The 20,987-nt window shown below is 40.4% G+C and overlaps 2 protein-coding genes across 15 annotated transcripts in view; both read left to right on the top strand.

The window, feature by feature from the left end:
• The window catches only part of nav1b (neuron navigator 1b), a 100,670-nt gene extending 97,154 nt beyond the window's left edge, over positions 1–3,516 (top strand). For all 11 annotated transcript variants that reach the window (XM_028575770.1, XM_028575769.1, XM_028575766.1 and 8 more), the window contains one exon: positions 53–3,516. In XM_028575770.1, the coding sequence (XP_028431571.1) occupies positions 53–136 (84 nt within the window). In that variant the 3' untranslated portion in view covers positions 137–3,516. The remainder of the gene's footprint in view (positions 1–52) is intronic.
• Positions 3,517–4,214: 698 nt separating this feature from the next.
• mybphb (myosin binding protein Hb) lies at positions 4,215–13,925 on the top strand. Of its 4 annotated transcripts, XM_028575340.1 has the most exons (16): positions 5,263–5,338; positions 5,463–5,516; positions 5,628–5,690; positions 5,896–5,958; positions 6,172–6,231; positions 6,437–6,571; positions 7,284–7,451; positions 10,110–10,198; positions 10,313–10,508; positions 10,625–10,764; positions 10,887–11,046; positions 11,580–11,716; positions 12,495–12,681; positions 12,818–12,872; positions 13,511–13,542; positions 13,628–13,925. In XM_028575340.1, exons 1-14 carry the CDS (start codon positions 5,278–5,280, stop codon positions 12,847–12,849), a joined length of 1,545 nt encoding a protein of 514 aa, XP_028431141.1. In that variant the 5' UTR covers positions 5,263–5,277; the 3' UTR covers positions 12,850–12,872; positions 13,511–13,542; positions 13,628–13,925. The 4 variants fall into 4 exon arrangements, with proteins under 4 accessions (XP_028431139.1, XP_028431142.1, XP_028431141.1 ...); XM_028575342.1 differs by lacking the exon at positions 5,463–5,516; XM_028575338.1 differs by lacking the exons at positions 5,263–5,338; positions 5,463–5,516; positions 5,628–5,690 and adding an exon at positions 4,215–4,477.
• Positions 13,926–20,987: the final 7,062 nt, after the last annotated feature.

The following is a 20,987-nucleotide window of genomic DNA, read 5'->3' as shown; positions in this document are numbered from 1 at the left end:
AAATGGATTCTTCAGTATTGCTGATTTCTCGACTCTCTCTTCTTTGTTATAGATGGCAATGCTTTTGAAACTTCAAGAAGCTGCCAATTACATTGAATCCCCAGACAAAGAAGACCCTAGCCTGCCTAGACTTTGAACACAAAGCTTACACTTAACACTTCATATTTGATGTGTTTTTTTTTTTGTGTGTGTGTGTCCACTGTAATGACGCAGTGCACATTCAGGAACAAAGGATCCCTCTGAAACGGTTGTAGGGTGATTAAAACTGTCATTCCCGCCCACAGTAGGTTAAATGTATAACTGGATAATTACAAATCATTTTATTCCACACAGTATTTTCAAAAGATTTTTCACAAATATTGAATGAACAGCTATATTACTTTACTGTGTATTTGACTGGATGACATTCACTTCAGTTTCCTTTTACCACCACGTTAGCACTCAGTGCTCTTAGATCGGTGCTAAGAGATCATTAAGAATCGTCTCAGCACTTTCACTTCAGGTGACTTCTGTCCTTGCAGTCCATGCTGTGTTGTGCTCAAGTGCATTATGGGACATGGAGTGCTTGTCAGCAGGAGCTATTATCAATTACGGTGACTCATTTTTGGAAACGAGTATGACAGCATGACAGATGCTACTATTTATTGCAAAGTTTTTTTGGTACATATCGACTGTATAAGTCTTTGAAGGCCAAATCTTATACATATGCAATCCTGAACTTTACAACCTGAGCAGGTAAAACAAATAAAATGCCTTAACAACAAAGACTTCACTGTCACCTCAACTTCAGCAGAGTACACTGGTGCTTTCATCAATATCATCCCAGCTAAGACAGTCAGGAATCCGTTATTTCTTCAACCCTCTGCATTATTTATTTCCATGAATCTTCTTGTTTTTAAACAATATAAAGTGTTAAAGGATCACTTATCAGTATTTGTTTTCACATATTCTCGTCTTCTTTATCATTGCTATAGCTTATAAATTGATTAATTAAACTTGCTGTCATACTCTTTTGCATAAAACAAAACCAATTTATTAGCGATGCGAGTTCATCACTTTGTCGCTGCACAGTACCATCATTTCCAAGCACTTAATGTAGTTTTATGAACTGCTTTATGTAAAACATGTGTCACCAGTGTTGCCATATATATCAGGTATTAGATAGTTATTACACAGGGATTATATAACATAAACACCCTCTGACTAAACAGATTGAGTAAATGCTATTTGAATCCAATTCAGATTTTTTTTTTCTCTAACATGTATCTAGGAAAGAGTCAATTTTCTTTTTTTTTAATCTTTCACCCCATATTCAGAGTAGTTACTGTATATATTATGTACATACAATCAGGCTACATCAAAGTTATTTTATCTATATTAGTTGGTGCAAATATCTAATATACTGGACCAAATACTGTACTTTAATCATGTGTATTGACTGTCATGTTAGTGGTTTCAGTTCAACTATGAATGTATAGAAAACACTTATAAAACCAACCATATAACAGTATCATTCATGTAGTAGGTGCTTTTAAAAGAAGCCTTATCGCAAAGCTCCACTGCAAAACACTTTGAACAATGTCTGAGTAGAGTGATTTAAAGCTACCTTTGCCCATTTTCATTTACAACAGTTCATGCACTTCACAAACAGAATTAAAAAGTCTCATTCTCACGCTTATTATCATCATTTAGGTACGCATGGTGCTCTTTTTTTAACAAGGTCCCAGACTGTTTTAGTGTTGAATAAAGATCACGTAGACTTTCAGGCTAGGTTAGCAAAGAGTTTTGTGTCATACGGTAGAAATGTCAAACGCTAAAGTAATGCAAAATAAATAAATCTGGAAGATAATGTCTGATATTTTTAGGACATGTTGAATAAGTGTTGAAGACATTTTGTAGAGACAGTGAAGTCATGTGAGACAATGTAGGTGTTATGCCCATGTTAATGTCGTACGGTATTAATATTTGAGAACACTTTGGGTACACGACACAGTGCAAATTGACTATGGAGAGTGGTTGTTCCAAGCCAAGAGTAAAAAGCAAAACGATTTAAACCCTTTTTAAGGTACTTTGTGTCGATTTTTGTAAAAAAAATAAAAAAGCCCTAATGGAGTAAATGGCAGACAAAGTGGTTGGGCAAGTATTGTCGAAATAATTCACCTGTCTCGTTGTTTAGGTGCTCAGACTAAACTTCCCATGTACATACATCCTGTAAATGAATGTTAGACCACTTTTATGACAGCTCGATAAGAAAGTTTAACATTTTCAGTTGTATCTGAGCTGCTTATTGCTTCGTTATTGCACTCTTTGCATAAGGCTGATAACAAAACTTCAAGCTAATCCGCAGCTCTTCATTGGTCACATGTAAACTAAAAAAAAAAGGAAGGAATTAAAGACCTCAAAGAGCAAAAAGATACCAAATGGCCCGTGACTCTCACATTGGTCACATGAGAATAATGTCAGTTATTGTAAATATATCGCTATTAGGCAGTATTACCAACCCTGGTCTGTTTCTGCAGGTTAACTAAAGCCATCAGCTCGAGCTTCTCATCTCATTCACTGGTTGTTGTGCCTGTTGCTCTGTAGTAGCTGTGATTTGTGTTTGCTTACTAGTGTATCAGGACTATGCAGCAACTTCTACTGGTGTTGGCAATCAGCAAATGTCTGATCCTCACGTGCAAATGCAGTGTGTTTTCATCTGGTCTGTCTTTGAGTTCCTAATTTGGACAAAATTGCACCACAGGACAAAAGTGGAAGGTTGTTTTAGCAGGCGCTACTGAGCCTTAAAGAGAGGAGGATTTGTGTGGCGTTGCATTGAGAACAGGATTCATAGATGTAGTTAAAGAAATGAAGCACTTTGGAAGCGGTTTCATGTGTTTTGTCCTTTATGAATGGCAACAAAAGTATCATAACTGGACTTGTGAATGGTCAAATGACGATAAAATCAGCACTTCACTGTTTGCATAGTTAATTTTATATAGAATCAAACCAGATAAAGAGAGGAATTTGATCTCTTTAGCCAATACAGGTTGCTGAATAGTCATATTTTTGCAAAGCTTGTTGTGGGTACTAAACTAAGATTAAAAAAAAGAAAGTTATGCGATATCTAATGTCACTGAAGTGCAAATGTTAAGGGTTTCTAAGTGTTGTAAATGCATGTAAACTTGCTGTGTGATGAGAAAAAAACTGACATTATTGTATTGTTAGGAAAATCATTCTAGATAATGTTTTCCTTTTTAATACTCCAAATGTTTGATATGTCTTTTTCTTTTTCTAAAGAATCCTTTGTAATTAATTTCTCTATTTTGTACAGGACATCAGTGTAAAGATTGTAAATAGGTCAGCATTCTGGATGCGGCAACAATCATTAAGGGACGTGGAAACAAAAAAATCATGCTTGAGAGAAAGGTATATTTCTTTAGAGTCGGGTCCAATACATGGAAAAAGGCATGTTTCTGAAAGCTTTCATCCACCTATCACTGGTTGTTGGAATCAATAAAATACATGTTATATTTATTCTGTTGCCTCTTGTGTGTCAGTGTGGCAGTGTTGACCTGTTAATAAGAACTATAAAATAATACTGTATAGTATTGCTTTTTTTATTTATTTTTTGCTGTGGTAGGAACTCTATTTTTGGCGTCATTGGGCAACAAGAAAACATAATAATCTTTTAGCATATTGTAATTCAAGTGATCTAAGAGAACTAGACTTTTGGGTGCCGTGACGGGAGACTTTGGCCAATCACAGGTCATTAGGTCATTACAGAGTCCTGCCATGCATTGCCCTGTGACAGAGGGGAGAGAAAGAGCTGCAGTAAGAGGTCTCACTACTTAAATTTTCCTGCGATTTTCTACCTGCTGCAGCTATAAATGATCATAGAGGCCATATGAATGTTGTAGGATTAAAAAAAAGTAATACAGTGATATAGCCTATACTGTATATTGCTTTTCACCATAAACATAAATCATAAATACCACCGTATAGTATGATTAAATTAAATTGGCCATGATTGTATTATTAATTATGACACAATTTCATTGAATTAGGTTATAGTTTATGTAGTGGAACAGTTGTTGATGTACAGTGAGTGTTAATGAGTGAGTGAGACAAACAGACATAGAGGTCTGAGTCAGACATGGTGCTCAGTATCCATTACGTTTAATTCATTAGGAGGCGGTGCTTGAACCTGCCGGGACCTATATAAGCCTGCCACTCCCGCAGGAATGTCGGCATTGGATCCAGTTTTAAGGTCGGACTTAACCGCGTTGGGAATTAGCTGCAGCCGTCAACATGCCGTCCAAGCCTGCCCCGATCAAGAAGGCGGCTAAGAAAGAACCAGCCAAGAAGGAGGAGGAGAAGGCTCCTGAGGCCGCTCCGGCCGAAGCCGCCCCAGCCCCCGCTGAGGCTGCTGCCCCCGCCGAGGGAGAGGCCCCCGCTGCCCCGCCGGCTGAGGAGCCCGCCCCTCCAGCCGCAGATGGTAATGCACCGAGCGCAGCGGCTCGCGAGCCACGAGTTACCCCATTATACAGCATACAGTTCATCTTCATTTGATTTGTCAGTGGATGAACCGTGGATTAATTGCTTAACCTTTTTAATTAAAGCCGAAGTAGTCGGTTCACCTCATGGTAAGCCCGGCGATAACCTTAACGCACGCGCTCACAGCGTGAAGGTGCCGTGTGCAAGGAGTTGTAGCCCTCGACGTAAAACGGAAAAAAGCATAATAACTGCTCAAACCGCCTGCTTGGATTCCTTCTCCAACACTGTGTGATGTTAACTTGTACGGTTGTTGCTAATATGCGCTTTTAGAGGCTACTTCAGTGAAAGCTCCACCTGGACCCCTAACAAGCACACATTAACACACCTTAATATCCCGGCTCAAGGTAGTGGCGCTGGTTTGCTGTCCGTAGGCTATAACGCATATTAACACCTGTTTATTTAAAAAAAAATATTCTATTCTAATATTTAACATCTAATATCTACATCAGCTGCTCCCACTGATGAGGCTGCTGCAAGGTATCTCAGTGACCACCTGACTCACCCATTTCTGCTTATTTTAACTTAGCCCCCCTTTTTTATTTTAATAGATTTAACCTCCTTCATAACATGTTGAAAATGTCATGTCATATTTTCCAAATGTTATGCATCTACCGATTTCCTATGGTAAAACAGACTATCGGTGTATTAACACAGATCTTGTATAAGAATTATTAAAACTTGAACCCCTTACACTGAAAGATAACTGCACTAATATCTAATGCTGGTATCTTCTAACCACTAATGTCAGCTCCCGCTACAGAGGAAATACCCGCTGCTGCTGCTGCTGAGGCCCCTGCTGATGGTAAAACAGACTATCAGTGTATTAACAAAGATCTTCTATACGAGTTATTAAAACTTGAACCTCCTACACTAAAAGATAACTGCACTAATATCTAATGCCAATATCTTCTAACCTCTAATATCAGCTCCCGCTCCTGCTGCAGAAGAAACACCCGCTGCCGCTGAGGCCCCTGCTGATGGTAAAGAACAGAGTGGAATAACGGACATTTTTATATAAGTTTAATTAAATCTTGCAAAAGTCCTTCTCCTACAGTACAGCCACACTAATATCTCCTAACCTCTAATATCAGCTGCCGCTCCCACAGAAGAAGCACCAGCTGCTGCCGCTGCTGCCGCTGAGGCCCCTGCCGATGGTACAGAAATCACATGAGCCACCACACACATCTAACTCTGTTACATTTTGAATCTTCAACCTCGTACGTTAAAGCTAACAACACTAACTAGCCTACTTTATGACACTTTGATCACAGACCGCAGTCTCAACACACCTATTATCTGTTTCGAATACGTCCCATCTACTTAATGCTCTAATCATTCACATCTAACATTTAATAATAGCTGCTGCCGCTCCTGCCGCAGAGGAAGGTGCTCCCGCTGCTGACGCCGAAGCGCCTGCTGATGGTAAAACAATACGTTCCTGTTCACTCCTCTCTCTGTAGTATCTGAGATGATTTTAGTCATTTTTAGACAAACTGGATTAAAAGCACTTCAGTATATAGCATTGTGAAGCGGAGAGCCGTAAGGTACATACAGCAGCTGGATTTTATTTGATGCTGTAGCATCGCTCTGCTGATTACACTGCAAGTAATAATGTAAATGCCTATTTAACACCAGGTGAAGCTCCTGCACCAGAAGAGCCTAAAGCGCCCACACCTCCACCACCCCCACCCAAAGGTAAAGGTCTATTCAGAAAGGAAACTGAGTGATTTGATTTGACTTTCATCTCTCTTTTTATTACATCATCTCTTATGAACCTCAATTTTGAATTGACTTCTGATTGGATTGACTTTGTGCATTGCTGCCTTTTGCAAATGTCAGTTGGATAATCAAATTCTTTTTTTTTTTTTTTTTTTTTTTTGTGCGTGTGTGGCATCTGTAGAGCCCACAAGTGCCCCAGTGGATCTGTTTGTTGAGGATAAGAATGACACTTCAGTCTCCATCATTTGGAGCCAGCCAGAGGTCGTCGGCGATTCCGGTCTGGATGGATACACCATTGAAGTCTGCAAGGATGGAAGTAAGTCCTGTTTTTGCTTTCGACCAGGTGCACTGAATACCGGCATTTGCACGAAAGGGGGTTTCGGATTATTAATACACCGTGGCAAAAATGTCAGCTGACCTATAAATCATTTTGAAAGCTTATTTAATTTTTACATATTTAAGCTTATTTCAACAGCTCATTTGAGGTTTTTACAGAAAGTATCATCCTATCTCTAATATCTATAATGCTATCTTTACTGTTTAAACACTTTTTAAATACACCCAGGAACGTGTTAAATTGCTGTTTTAATGTGGGTCAGCCATATCTGTTACAGCTGTTCCCGAAGTGTCACTCCCAGAGTTATATCATGAGCTACCTAACTTGTCCCTACAAGGAAAGAGGCATTTGCTGTGGTCTTGCTGGAGGTTCTGCTTTTAGACTAACAGCCCTAAGCTAATATCAGCAGCAGTTCAATGCAGGCTTGATTTAGCAGACAGGGCAAGGAAGCAACAGCGATTTCATGTCTAATACTACGAAGATAATTTGTGTCAAACACAATCACTCCATTACAGAGCTGCACAACAAGCTGTGCTAACTGTCGTGATTCATTAATGCTGTATGAGTTAGATGTTTTCCTCTCTGTCTGCCTGCAGTTTTCACAGTCAGCACGCTCTATGATCAGTATTTATCCTGTAATATTAAGACGAACAAGAGCTCGGCCTTCATTTTGTGTGATCTCCCCATTCAGCTGAGGACTGGAAAGCAGTCAATGAGGATCTGCAGAAGTCCTGCCGCTACGTTATCAAGAACCAGACCACCGGTGACCGTCTGAAGATCCGTGTGGTGGCTGTGAATGCTGGCGGCCGCAGCCCGCCTGTCGCCCTCCCCGAGCCTGTCCTGGTGAAGGAGGTCGCTAGTAAGAAGTGTGCAAGATCCATTTCAGCACAGAACATAACTCAACATGTAGTAATAAGCCCAAGAAATGAACTACTTCCTCTGTTATTTTGCCACTTGATCACAAACAAATGTCACCTAAGATAAACTTTATTGATCCCACACATGGAAATTGAAGCGTCACAGCAGCTAAATGAATTACAAGAACAGATGCGTAAGCGTTAAAAATCTAACACTAGAATGCTATATACAATAGGAGCAGTAAACCGTGGGAAGAAGGCTTCCCAAATGGGTCAGTTAATATACAAAAAAATTACAAGCAGGGCCATTAAATGCAGAATAGTAAGAAAACTATTATAGTAATATATGCACAATTACATAATCTACTAAATATTAAATACTACATACACCATACATACAAACCTAGTACCTACAAAGTGTATTGAAACACAATAACCACGAATGAGTGACAAATCGGAGTGTAAAATGTCATCATTAGGCCATTTTCTTTATTAATTCTTTTAAATCTGGTTCTCAAAATGTTGGCCTCGGGTATGACCTGCATCTGGATCACCATGACAAAAATTCAAATCAAATTGCAAACAATCGGTCTATTTCTTTTAAGACAAATAAATCTTTACTTAAAATTGGGGTTTATTACATTAGGACAAATCTTGGACTGAGTTTCCAAGTAATCTTATGGGATTAAGTTTGATCTCACATGCTACATGATTAGCTTAATCCATATGTAAAGATAAATAAATATGCAACTATACTATTTGACACAGGTCTGGACTGAACTTCATAGAGCCATTTATTAAAGGGGAGTTGTCAAGTGCAGGAGTCAAACTGAAGCAGCTCAGCAATGTTTTCGTCTCAGCTGTCCGTGTCCCGTTGGCACATACCTGCAGTGTTAACGGTTTAAAACTGAGGCCTTCTCGCTCGTTTCCACTTTGACTTGAAACACTGATCCACCTGTCCACAGTGTCATAATTATGCACTTGTTAAGTAGACGGGTTTTACTGATGGCGTACACCTTACAGTGTTAATCATAGACAGTATATCTAAAGTGATGTGCGGTAAAATGACGATTGGACCCGAGGGCCTTAAAAAGAGGAGCTATGTTACTTCTTCTCGCTCATATATCATCGTTATGCGTAATGGAGAGCCGAACAGGGAGGAATGGCAACTTGATCCCAGCCAGCAATATTTCAATTCTCACACGTGCATGTTCACCCTCATGTTCGCCATTGCAGGCGTTCCGCCACATACAGAAACAACTCATGAATGGTTTCCGACAATATGACCACCTAGCTTTGGAAAAAATAGCTGGGATGTCCCCGCCATTAACCCAGATTGTTCTGAGGGGGGGGGGGTTGGATTGCATTGTGATCCCTGTTAGGATTCATACAGCCCTCTGCGTGAAGGTCTATGGTGACAAGTGATCTGACTGCAAGCAGGTGGGGCCTGTGGGGGCAGGAGAAAGGGGGTGGATGGTAAATTCCAGTGGGTGGGGGATATGGAGTTAACCTCTCAGGTGACACCCAAATCTAATGACTTCCAGAGATTCACTGTTTATTTTGAAACATGCCACAGACTTTACAGGGAGAATACTCATTAAGCCTAATCCTCTCTGAGTCAAGTGATAAGACACTTAACATGCCGTATATGTGTTCTAACATACAGAGGCACATCTCACTTTATTTTTCCTTTTTTACACTAAATCATTTAGGTTTCCTAATCAGTTGCTTCCCTGCTTCATTTATCTACCATTTGAATGCACTCTGACGTGAGTTTCAGTAACTGAATCTCCCGATCATGCGTCATGAGGGGAGGTGATATACTACAGTACGCTTTCTTTATTTAGAGTCCTGACAAATGTTGCTTTGCTGGACTCAGCAGGTGGTGCCTCTCACCAAATCACTTTTACAAATGAGCCTCAGCAAAGATCCTTCTGAGGCATGGTATCATTTCAAACGTCACAGTGGCTAGCTATCAGTGTAATTTTCTTTTTAGGGATGATTTATTGGGCTTTTTACAAGCTTCTACACAGTGAGGAAAGCATAGATGAGCCACCAGGCCACCTCACGCCTGTGATATTCTCACACTTTTTTATATTTCAAATGATTTACATTCCCTACATGCAAGTTTTACAACTCTACTTTTTCAATTTCCTGTGTTATTTCCATTTAATTTGTCCCAATAAGGCAATTGTATGTGTCAACTTGCACATAGGACAACAGACTAAAAGGGGGAAAAAAAAACATACATACATATGCATTCACATAAACCTACACAAATGCTAACCTGTCCCTGACAATATTATGTGCAACTTCTAATTTTATTTACCCTTATTATAATCTATACAAAGTCCTACTTGTCCCATCTTCTGCGAGTAGACAGATGTAAAGCAAAAGGGATAAACGACTTTTACAACCAGTTAAAGCCCATACATACCCTGATGGCACCAGTGAAAATCCCCTGGCTAACATGGGCTTAGACCAGCTCAGTGGCTTTATCGATTTCTTTAGGATTTGTGGGCCACAAAAGCAAAATGAAAATCCTTTTGTTTCACTCCCAAAATCTCTTTACAGATCCTAACAATCCTTTTCAGGCTGTGTCTTGTCGTCACTGTTCCTCCGCCGGTACTATAATAATCGTTGGTTGTGTTTGTCTCTAGATCGTCCCAAGGTCCGCCTGCCACGTTTCCTCAGGCAGAGATACGTCGCTCAGGTTGGAGAGAAGATCAACCTGAGCATCCCCTTCACAGTAAGCTGAAGATTAACGTATCATCCTGTAAACGCACAATAACTTAAACTACAGAACTCCTCACAATTCACTGTCTGAGATATATACTATATATATTTTTTTGTTTGTCACCAGGGTAAACCCAAACCTGTAGTCAGCTGGACAAAGGATGGGCAGCCCCTGGACACAAAGAGGGTGAACATCCGCAGCACTGACAGAGACAGCATCCTGTTTATCCGTACAGCCGAGAGAGAAGACTCTGGCGTGTATGAGATGTGTGTGAAGGTGGAGGACTTCGAAGACAAGGCTTCACTCATCCTTCAAATTGTTGGTGAGCAAAATGTCGCATCAAACAGAGGGAAATATAATCACTCTGTTCAAGAGACGGTGAAGAATAATATGTGGAAGATTAGTTGTATGTATTTAAAAAGTGTTGGTTGTTCACAGAGCTGCCGGGGCCTCCCGCCAGCGTGAAGATTGTGGATACCTGGGGCTTCAATGTTGCTCTGGAATGGACTGCACCCAAAGACAACGGAAACACAGAAATCACAGGTTACACAATCCAGAAGGCCGACAAAAAGACTGGAGTAAGTTTTTTTTTTTTCAGTATCAAAGGGTGTCTATCACTAGGAAGGACCCCCCCACCCCGAAACATTACACACAGTCCATCTTGCATCCTTAAAAACCTCCTCCTGTTGTGTGTCTGCAGGACTGGTTCACTGTGTTGGATCATTACCACAGACTGAATGCCACTATCTCCGACCTCATCATGGGCAACGTCTACAAGTTCAGAGTGTTCGCTGAAAACAAGGTTGGAGTAAGCGAGAGCGCTACCGTTGCAAAAGAAGAGGCCACCATCTTGAAGACAGGTAACTTTCTATTATTTTTTTTGTTCCTAGACCAACAGGGAAACTGACACGGAGGAATTTAATTTACTACTTTATACTCTTTCCCCTGTTTTCCTAAAGCTATCAACTCATTAGCTTTCTAATTTTGGTTTTGGCAGTTTCTTAACGACTGACACCATATTAATATTGGTGTTGTCTGCTAGTAGACTTTTTAGTAAGCTTAATACATACAAATTTGGGCATGGAGGTTCATTTTTGACCTTTGGGAACAGTATGCGCAACTAAATAACCTACCATCAAAAGTTCGCTTTCAGCAGACTCTGAAAGCTTAGAAAGGAAGTAAGTGGACCTTTGAGCTTAAATTATAAGGTTACAGATCCACATGTGACTGATCTATTCAGATATAGTAGGTCCATAACACATATTTCTAAGAACTGTTGTAGTACCTGAGATGAGCATGTCAAATTGATGGGCCAAAATAAGACTATTAACATACATACATACATACATACATACATCTTTATGGTCAAGTTTGTTTCTCTTCCATTCTCCAGCTATTGACTACAAGCCTCCTGAGTACAAGGAACGCGACTTTACCGAGGCGCCCAAGTTCACCACCTCTCTGAACGACAGAGCCACCACTGTCGGCTACAGCACCAAGCTGCTGTGCTCCGTCAGGGGATTCCCAAAAGTACAGTAACTTTTTCTGCATGCTCTTCCATTTCCCCACCAAACTAACAGCTCCAGCAAAACATTAGTACCACAGCTGATTCTGCTTGCATATAGTTTGTCTTCCAAACTGGATTTCCCAACAGCGTAGCTCATAAATTCAGTGTGTTTCAGCTACCAAATCATTTGAGTGTCACCGGACACACCACCAAGGCAGAATTTTCAAAACAACCCTGCTCACTGCTGACACAAGAATAATTCAATTAATATGACAAATATACTCAAACTACTCGTCTGCAGCTTTATTGCGACTGGTGAGTGTTTTTCTTTTTTGTACCAAACACCTTTCTTCCCTCACTCATCCATTGCTGTCACTGTGTTAGCTCTGAGCTGAGAATGTGTAAGATCTTCGCCCGGCCTTGCTAGCCAGCTGTCTGAGCCTCTCCCCTCCTGTTTGGGCTCATAATCCCCCCCCCCCCGGTTCGCCAACAGAACGGCAGTGTAGATAGTCTTGAAGGAGGCTAGAATTGGTATTCTTGGCGTTGGAAGCAGGGGAGGAGGAGAAGAGGCCATAGCGGGGTCAGACCAGCGGGGGTCATGTAACATTCCCTGTGGCGTCCAAGGAGGTCCTCCCTTGTCAGTGACATTAAAACTCCCAAACTGGCTGTGTGTCCACTTCAATCAAAAGGGTTTCTCTAGCACAAACCTAAATAGAAACAACACTGCTGCTTGTTTATATTTCAGATGATAGTTTTCACATCACGTGTTTTAATCAGATAAATCTGTTTCTTTTTCTACAGCCCAAGGTTATATGGATGAAGAACCAGATGATTATTGGAGACGACCCCAAGTACAGGCAGGTTTGCGTCCAGGGAATCTGCACTCTGGAGATCCGTAAGCCTGGGAACTTTGACGGCGGTGTGTACACCTGCAAAGCCAAGAACACTCTCGGAGAAGCAGTGGTCAGCTGCAAGCTGGAGGTCAAACGTAAGTAAAGATCTTAAAAATATATATCTTTAAAACCGCTTTTTAATCTATTCATGGTTATAAGAATTATATTTTAAGTACAGGTGTTTGAGATGTATACCTCTAAAAGCATATAACCTGTCTTTGTGTTAAACAGAACCAGTGGTTCCAGATGCAGAGAAGAAATAAGTCAACATTCAAGTCAGAAATGGGTAAGAAAAGTGCCTATCAACCTTAAAACATGTACATGATAGTATGGTCTTATTGTAAGTTATTTTTTGGGTAAGTTGTTACTTGTAGTTTAGTTGCACAGCATGGGTATTTGTGTACATGAATGCAATAAAAGTTTAATGATGACGCTGGATTTATTGGATAGGTTGATCTATATGAGTCCTGAGGTGACATCGGCCTTCTCCATGATTTGCTTTCCATACATGGAGGGTGCTAAACTTGGAAAAGGTGGCCTCTGCCACTGAAAGAGTCCTGGAGGTAGCACCCGTAAATTAAATCTGTAACGGCACCTCGTGTACTCGGTTAGGTAACTTTATCACATTTCCTCAACTCAGCAGTAGCAGCAGCCTCCTTTTTATTTGCAGTTTACTCACTCAACATTAACACAGTTTTCTACATTTTGGAGCCTTAATATGAGTAATGTTGTAATTTTATACAATACTGGATAAATAATTGCTGGGTAAAGCTTATTTGTAAAATATAGAATTCTTTTTATGTACGCCTTATTTCCTTTTATTTTTTTGAAGTGATTCTGAATCGCTGCAGTCTCTGCAACTGCAAGACCAACTCCATTCTAACACCTGTTGTTATTTGTTCATCTGTTGCGATCCCAAATTAGGAGCAGAAGGAATGAGGTCTTTGCAGCATAAGGTGCGTGACACTTTTAGCGTTTCTAAAACTGCCGTTCCACAGCGATGAATAAAGATTTTAACGTTTTAAAATGTTTCTTTTACAGGGAGGTGCTGGATTCCTGGAAGAACATGTATATATGGATGGTGACCACGCTACCCTGTGTTATGATGAACAATTGTTGCCGCTTCATGCCTTTATCGTTGACTACATTATTAAGTCCATATCCGTGTCCACAATCAGCTTCTCCCCCCCCCAACGATACTGTCCATGATAACTAAATCATCTTGTCAGTCTAATTAGGTGTACACCAAGACTTCTACAGCAGGAATTTCCTGTTCCTCATAGGGAACTACATGTAACATCTACGTGTTTATATCAATAAATAAATTTATTTCTGGTTTTGTTTTTTTCAATACAGTGTGTTATTTCAACTGAAATCCCCAGAAGAAGTAGTGTAAAGGCTACAAAAGGTTAAAAAAAAAAAAAAACATAATATTTTGCTTATTGTGAAAAACAACTATTCTAAATGACTATCTGTGCATAGTTTGAATTAGAAATTAATAAAATGCAGTAAAACAGGTTTATACTAATTATAGATATTTAAATAAACTACTGCATAAACTGTAAGATTTTATAGCTCTGTGAGTTTGGATATATTCCTTAATCATTTCCAACAAGTTTCCAGGAAAGAACTATGTAATTTGGGGAAAAGTGTCCACATACATGCACATTGTAAATAACAAAGCTTCCAATAATAATTGAATGACTAATGAATATTTACTTTGGTTTAAAGTGAACATTTCTTTAAAGGAAATTCCAATTTTCCTCATAATTGGTACCACATTAAAAATATATTTTCATAGTAAAAGGTTACCAAGAATTTAGAGTAGAATTCATAAAGCACTGTAAACTACTCTACAGCAGAAAGCTACTATATCTCCAAATTGATTGAATTATTTTCCACTACAGTTTCACTCAGCTGCTGAACATATGAAGCCCTTTTGGCAGCAAACCAGTGAGAATCTGGAGACAGCAGAAACTATTCATTTGGCTCAAACGGGCCCAAGAGTACAGCACGGTATGCGTGCACTTTCATAATAGAAATACCAGTCTATAATACTGATCTTGTAGCTATTTGACTTGAAGTTGCTTGCATAGTGATGTGGGGCAGCATGCCAGAGATATCCAGGTTACAAAGACACATGGGTTCACACAGAGGCTGACAAAATTAGCCTCAGCACTCCATCTTGCTCGGTTTATTTTGGGAACAAGTGGCTCGACCGGCGAAATGTGCTTTTACAGTATGTTGCCATAGAAAAACTGAGCGAGGGAAATGAAAATCACAGATGAAAATGGGGGGGAATGCAAATAGAAAAGGAGATGTCTTCGTCATTACACTTTAAAGAATCCAAACCACCACTGTTTCCCTCCCTCTGTCCCTCATCATGTTCAGATTGTATGAATCAGATTTTGTGCAAGAATACTCTTTCTTAGTAGTACACACCCTTAGTTTCACGGTGTAGAGATAGTAAGGAAGTGTGCTGCATGATGAGTGACCCAGCTCTAGAATCTGACTCTTCGAGTGGGGCGGCCTCTAGTGTTACAACTGAGAAACGACATCTGCAGGCCTTCTGAAAATGGGAGGATTGAAAGAGCTGTTTGATATGAGTACATTCATAAATTTCTACCTCCACATCCAAAAAATTAAAAGAAAGCTCAAGACAGGTTAACTGCCCATTCAATTTATAATCCTTTGACTAGATATTTCTGCCGTTTTGTGCCATCTGCTTGCACAATTTGTGTCGTTCAGCTTTAACCTGTGGGCTGGGAGCCATAATGGGTCTCAGGCCTACTTCTGGTGGGCCCCTGGAGGCTGCAATAGGGTCATGGAGCGAGAGACTTTGTCTAATTTAGGTCCTGCACCGAGAAAGTTTCAAACCTCCCTCCAATGAAAACCATCATTAAATCCCTGATAATGTAATATGTGCACAAATTAAATATACGTCATATGTTTGAATCTTAAAAATTAAATTTTCTTGCAGTTGCCTTGACTTATGAAATGAGAAATAATGTCATGCGATGTTGGTAAACTGCACACACTGTACTCCCATTTAATCAGTTGGGTGAAAGAGGTGTTGACTTTTAATGTCAGTGTTCACTTTTCTTATTTCTGGTGATTAGATGAGATGTTTGTGTTTTCCACCTACTGTAGGAATAATTGCTTTTTTTGTGGGGTTTCATTTGAGCAAAAAAATGTCAAATGTGCAAAGTCTCTATTGATGGCAATGTGGGTCTTGTTGAGATATTTTTATAGTGTTCTGTTATAGTTTAATTATCATAGTTTAGAAATGTCATTGTAGGTTTTGTGCAAGACAAGATAACAGAAAACCGCTGTAAGATAGCCGTTGGATGTAGGAAGTGGAACCAAACGGACTCCTGACGAGGGGGTGCATGGAGACCAACGCGCACATACACTCACACACATACTTTCTGCCTGGTAAAAGGACCTGGGGGACAGCATGATCAGGGTAGGGTCAGCTAGATCGAGGCGCTTGAACTGTCAAAGGCTGAGTGGACCTGCGTCTCGCGTTTTGTCTGATTGATAGGGATACTTAGCCTTGATTCAAAAGCCCACATACAGTATATGTGTAATTTTCTTACAATACTGTTTACTAAAATGTTAACTGAGAATTTCGTCTCCTTGAGTTTTTTCAGTGTACTGGTTAAGGATCAACGAACACACAGAGGAAGGGCTTATGGGAGTTTAAAGGGGAGTCAGATTAATTCGGCCCACGAGCCTGATGGTCCAGAATCAAGCAATCTCTTCAGTCTGTCTGTGGGTCGGTCCACCACTTTGGTCCAGACTTAAATATCTCAACAACTGTTGGATGAATTGTATGTGTGGTTGTTGCTGCCTGCCTTGGCCAGGACACTCTTGAAAAAGATATTTTTAATCTCAATGAGTTTCTTCCTGGTTAAATAAAAGTTAAATAAAAAAAAAAAAAAAAAAAAATGAATTGATTTTGCACAGGCGTTCATGGTCCCCAGACAAAGTGACTGACTTTGGTGATCCCCTGACTTTTCCTCTAGCACAACCATGAGGTTCACATTTGTGGTTTTGAGTGAAATGTCTCAACAATCGATGTCCCCCTCAGGATGAACTGTAATGACCCTCTGACTTTATATCCAGTGTCATTGTCAGAGTAAATGGTTCCGATACTTTAGTTTATGACCAAATACCTGATATATAATGACTGAAAACCTAATAATTGCTAATAAGCAAATGTTAGCATGTCAACACACCAAAGTAAGATGGTAAACGTGTAAAACATTATACCTGCTAAACATCAGCATGTTAGCATTGTCATTGTGAGCTTGTTAGCATGGCTTTATTCTTTCATTTTATATTTGAGGCTCATTAGACTTCCTGGTTCACCTTTTTTTGAAAGGTGCTTCAGGCACACATCTCTGTTTCATCTAGTATAATTTATTGCTATGAAGTCCAGCACGAGGCAATCACTAAATATCCTCTGGCTAAAAAATTAGATCCCATCAAAACTTTACTCTGTCACCACTCCCTCCCCGAGCGGGAAGCAAATAGGCACAGCGGGATGGAAAGTTCATAAAAAGTCACAATGCTTTAGTGATGCAGCATCTATGACTCATGTGTTGGTCTGAGCGTTGTTAATGCACTGAGCACTGCATGGCCGCTATTATGTCAAGGGTAACGCCAAAGACAACGAAATGGTGTGTCCTCCTTAAAGGGAGCCTCGCTGCTATTTGATGCAGAGATTTTGGCAAAGTTCCCACAAGGTTTAATATGTGTAATGGTGTAACTGGCACTCACACCACTGTCCTGTCGTTGCTTTTCATTAACAAATGTTTCACTGCTAAATCAGCTGGATGCACTGTCTGAGTAAGCTCTTCATTTGCCAAAGACTTGGGCAGTTAAGGTGGTATGAGGAGGTGATACTGCTAGGTATAGTTTAAGCCATTCTTTCTCATGTTTTTTGAATAGCTTAAATAACGTTTATGCCAAATATTGTCCCTGAGATCTCTTATTCATCTGCTTTCACAGTTATAATATCTAAAACAGTTTGAAATGATTAGATTGTGTATATTTCTGGCTACTTCACATTGGCTGATGTAAACAGTGATTCCCACAAAGCAGCCAGGTACTGTATGGATTTCCCCAGAGAGACCTGCAGTGGCAGTGTGATGCAGGACTAATGGTAGTCTATTGATTTCAGATGGTAGAATGAGACTTCATTAAATCTGTTTAAGTGTTTGAGGCACTAAGTTGTTGAGTGGGAAGGAAATTAAAAACGAGAAAAAATATTGCCTACATCTTCTGACGTGCATGTTTAAGTAGATCTCTTTTCTGCTGATATTTCATTTGACGTGACCAATCTTGAAAGAAACGCTCGTAGAACTGAATGTTGTGTCTGCAGGCGGCATCATGCCGGATTCAATGCTCTTCAACAACATACAGTTTGACTCCTGCTTGACTTTTACACTGTTTAATTAGACGACTCTGTAATCTCTAGTCTCCTTAATGAAGCAGCAGCAGCAGTGATCCGTGTCTGTCCTGCAGCTCATCACCCTCTGCTCTTTTAAATTATTCACCAGTCACATGTTAGATGCCTGTAAACAAGAAAGGGAGGAACTAGTAGCCTTTTTTTATGCTGCCGAGTCTGCTGGAGCTTTACATCAACTGCTGCTGAAAAAAAAAACTTCCCATCTGTGTTCTGCCTGCCTCTATACTGCAGCAAAACCAGCCCGAGCAGACCGGTAACACCCCTCACCCATCCCCCCCCCAATTCTATCCTCTCAGGTCCTCACACCTCACTGCACTCAGGTTCCTGCAGAGCTCCTGCAGCAGGGAGGCACAGGTGCTAAAATCTGTGAGAGCTACTGCAGACTGCTGGTTACTATCTTCACCTCTCCACTGACCACTCATTGATTTGTACTGCTTTCGTTTACCTCATCTCTCCTTGCTCTCTTGCTCCCTTCCCTCCTGCGTCTAATTCTCAAAGCTCAGCACTCCCTGGCTGCCTGTACTAAGGGAAGAAGTGATGGAGCAAGAAAGAAAAGAGGAGGAGCATGGTTGTTAGTGCGCCACAGAAAAAAACTACACCCCCCACCCCCACCCCCACCCTCCCCCCATCCCACCCTCTCCCTACCTACCCAATTGATGACAAGGAGGGTTTTTATTGAGTAGCTCCTCAGCCAATGAGCGAACAGTGCCGGGAAATACAGCAGGGGAACTGCACCGGCTCTGATGCTTGCGCTGATTTCAGTGTGTGAGAACAATGTTAATCTGTGTGAGTGTTTCCTCTCCTCTCTGCCTGATCTGAGTGCACGTCACCAGCACCTTGAGCCAAGAAAAGTCTTGTTTGAGAGTGTCTGCTTCTTGGACAGAAACACCCCCCCAGGAGAAACTGGGACCTTCCAGCTCTGGGGTTTTGGGATGTCTTTTGAGAGTAGGATAAACCAGAGTGCAGATTGTTAATATTCTTTTTTCTTCTTCCTGCATATCTGTTCTCTGCTTCCACTATTTGTGAGGCAGCACATCTCTCTTCCAGGTAAGCAGCATTTGTTTTTCCCCTCTCTGTCCAAGACAGCATCATCAGTTACTGGGGCTCTGCTGCGTGCCAGGTTGTCACAGAGGCACCTAGCCTCATTACACACATCTTGTCTGAATGTGGAGGAAAAAAAAGCTCTGCAGAGAGGGAAAGAGAGAATAAATGGCTCAGGGGAAATTAGAGCAGACAGTGTTAGCGTTTTGCCAGTCGCCTCTCATTTTAATGCAGAGATTCCTGAAGTAATCTCAAATCTGCCAGAGTGGAACTTTTACAGCATGCCGGTAAGCCGTCATGCTTAAGCACCGTAGAATCATGTAGTGCTACAGTCTAATGTTATATGTGTGTGAGGATAGAACTTGAGATGGGGATTTCTTGCACTATAAAAAGAACAGTAACAACACTTTTCTTCTGCGGTTTATAATCTGCATATGTGGGAATTGATTAAAAATGAGAGAGAATGTTTTATTCATACAGAGTGAACATTTTCTTCTTTTCATCTGTATTTCTTTACTGGGGCTTTTTACAGTGTGTCAGTCTTTAGATGGAGGATGAGAGGCAGCTCATTCTTATACAGTAAAAGCTCTGAGTGAGTATAGTCAAATCTGCTGAGCCAGCAGGAGTGAAGGGCCCACGTAAGAGTCTGCAGAGCTCACTGTGTTCATATGCATCTGTTAAGCCAGTGAATTTATGCCAATTCCATTACAACCGTTTCTTTAAATGCATTTTAGTAAAAACATTCCCTTTACTGACTGTAGTGGAAGTTGGTTGAAGATAAAGATGTCATTAAATGTTGCGCATTACAGCCTCTGATGGACACTGAATACATTGAAGCATGACATTTGATTCATTTTCCTGTCATTTAGTTCAGCTCACTCTTTATTTGGCCTCACAGAAAAGTGATTAAGACATATCTTAGACTTCAGTGAATGATCCATGTTGGTACTATATTTCCCTGGCTGATTATGATGCAGTGGTATGGACAGATCAGGTGGTGCAGTGGTTTCTTTATTCCGTGGGGATGTTATGAGTACATGCCTGGGACCCTCCTGAGTGTGTGAGCCAAATGAGGACTTCCTTTTGGCATCAGCAGAAATGGATCAGGGAGTGTGTAGCTGCAGTATGTCAGCACTCAAACACACACTGACACAGCTTTCCTCTTCCACAATGTTCGTCCTTGTCTTGGTGCATTTGGTGCTGCAATAGACGTTTAACAGGTTCAAAGTGGCATATCTTCATATCGCAGATAGTACAGTGCATGTGTGACCTGATAATACAATACGAGAGCATGTGTATGCTTCTATTTATCGATATACACTTTAAATGTAGTTATTTTTTTCCCTCTATCACCTTTTTGTTAAAGACAGTCATGATTAAGTAGCTAATGTGACTAATTAAAAAGGGTTAGAGAGAGAGCACAAGATTAATTGCACAGTACAAAGCAGTACGGCAGCATATTTCATATTTATTAAACTGTCTGTAGGTGTGTTGGACTATGACAGACCTCTTTCTATCATTTTATATTTAAAGATGTGGTTTCTTGCTGAATTTGCATTCAGCGGTACAGTGAGAGAGGATTAATCATACTGCACAGTTTTGCGGTCTGTGCTTGGTGTCTGGGGGTGAAGTCAGCATTACCATGAAATTTAGTTCAGAAATTCATGTCCCCCTCAGGATGAACTGTAACAGCTTTAGGGATTCCTTATCTTACCTTTTATCTTGCTCCATCATCATGTCAAAAACCAAACACTTGCAAAACGGCATTCCTATCAGCCTTAGCTGTACTTTGTGTCTAGTAATTATTTGCAAATGTTAGCATTCTAATCCATATTATTTATTTATTTATATTTGCATTCTTCTAGTTGCTAATGTTCTTTTTTA

The sequence above is a fragment of the Perca flavescens genome, chromosome 4 (genome assembly GCF_004354835.1).
Source record: "Perca flavescens isolate YP-PL-M2 chromosome 4, PFLA_1.0, whole genome shotgun sequence".
Lineage (NCBI taxonomy): Eukaryota > Metazoa > Chordata > Actinopteri > Perciformes > Percidae > Perca > Perca flavescens.
This window is presented reverse-complemented; position numbering and strand designations above follow the sequence as displayed.

Coding starts and splice junctions, on each gene's coding strand:
- mybphb (XM_028575338.1), top strand. CDS start 4,291: ATGCCGTCCAAGCCTGCCCCGATCAAGAAGGCGGCTAAGAAAGAACCA. Junction 11,717..12,494: donor CCGTCAGGGGATTCCCAAAA/GTACAGTAACTT, acceptor CTTTTTCTACAG/CCCAAGGTTATATGGATGAA. Junction 12,682..12,817: donor CTGCAAGCTGGAGGTCAAAC/GTAAGTAAAGAT, acceptor TGTGTTAAACAG/AACCAGTGGTTCCAGATGCA.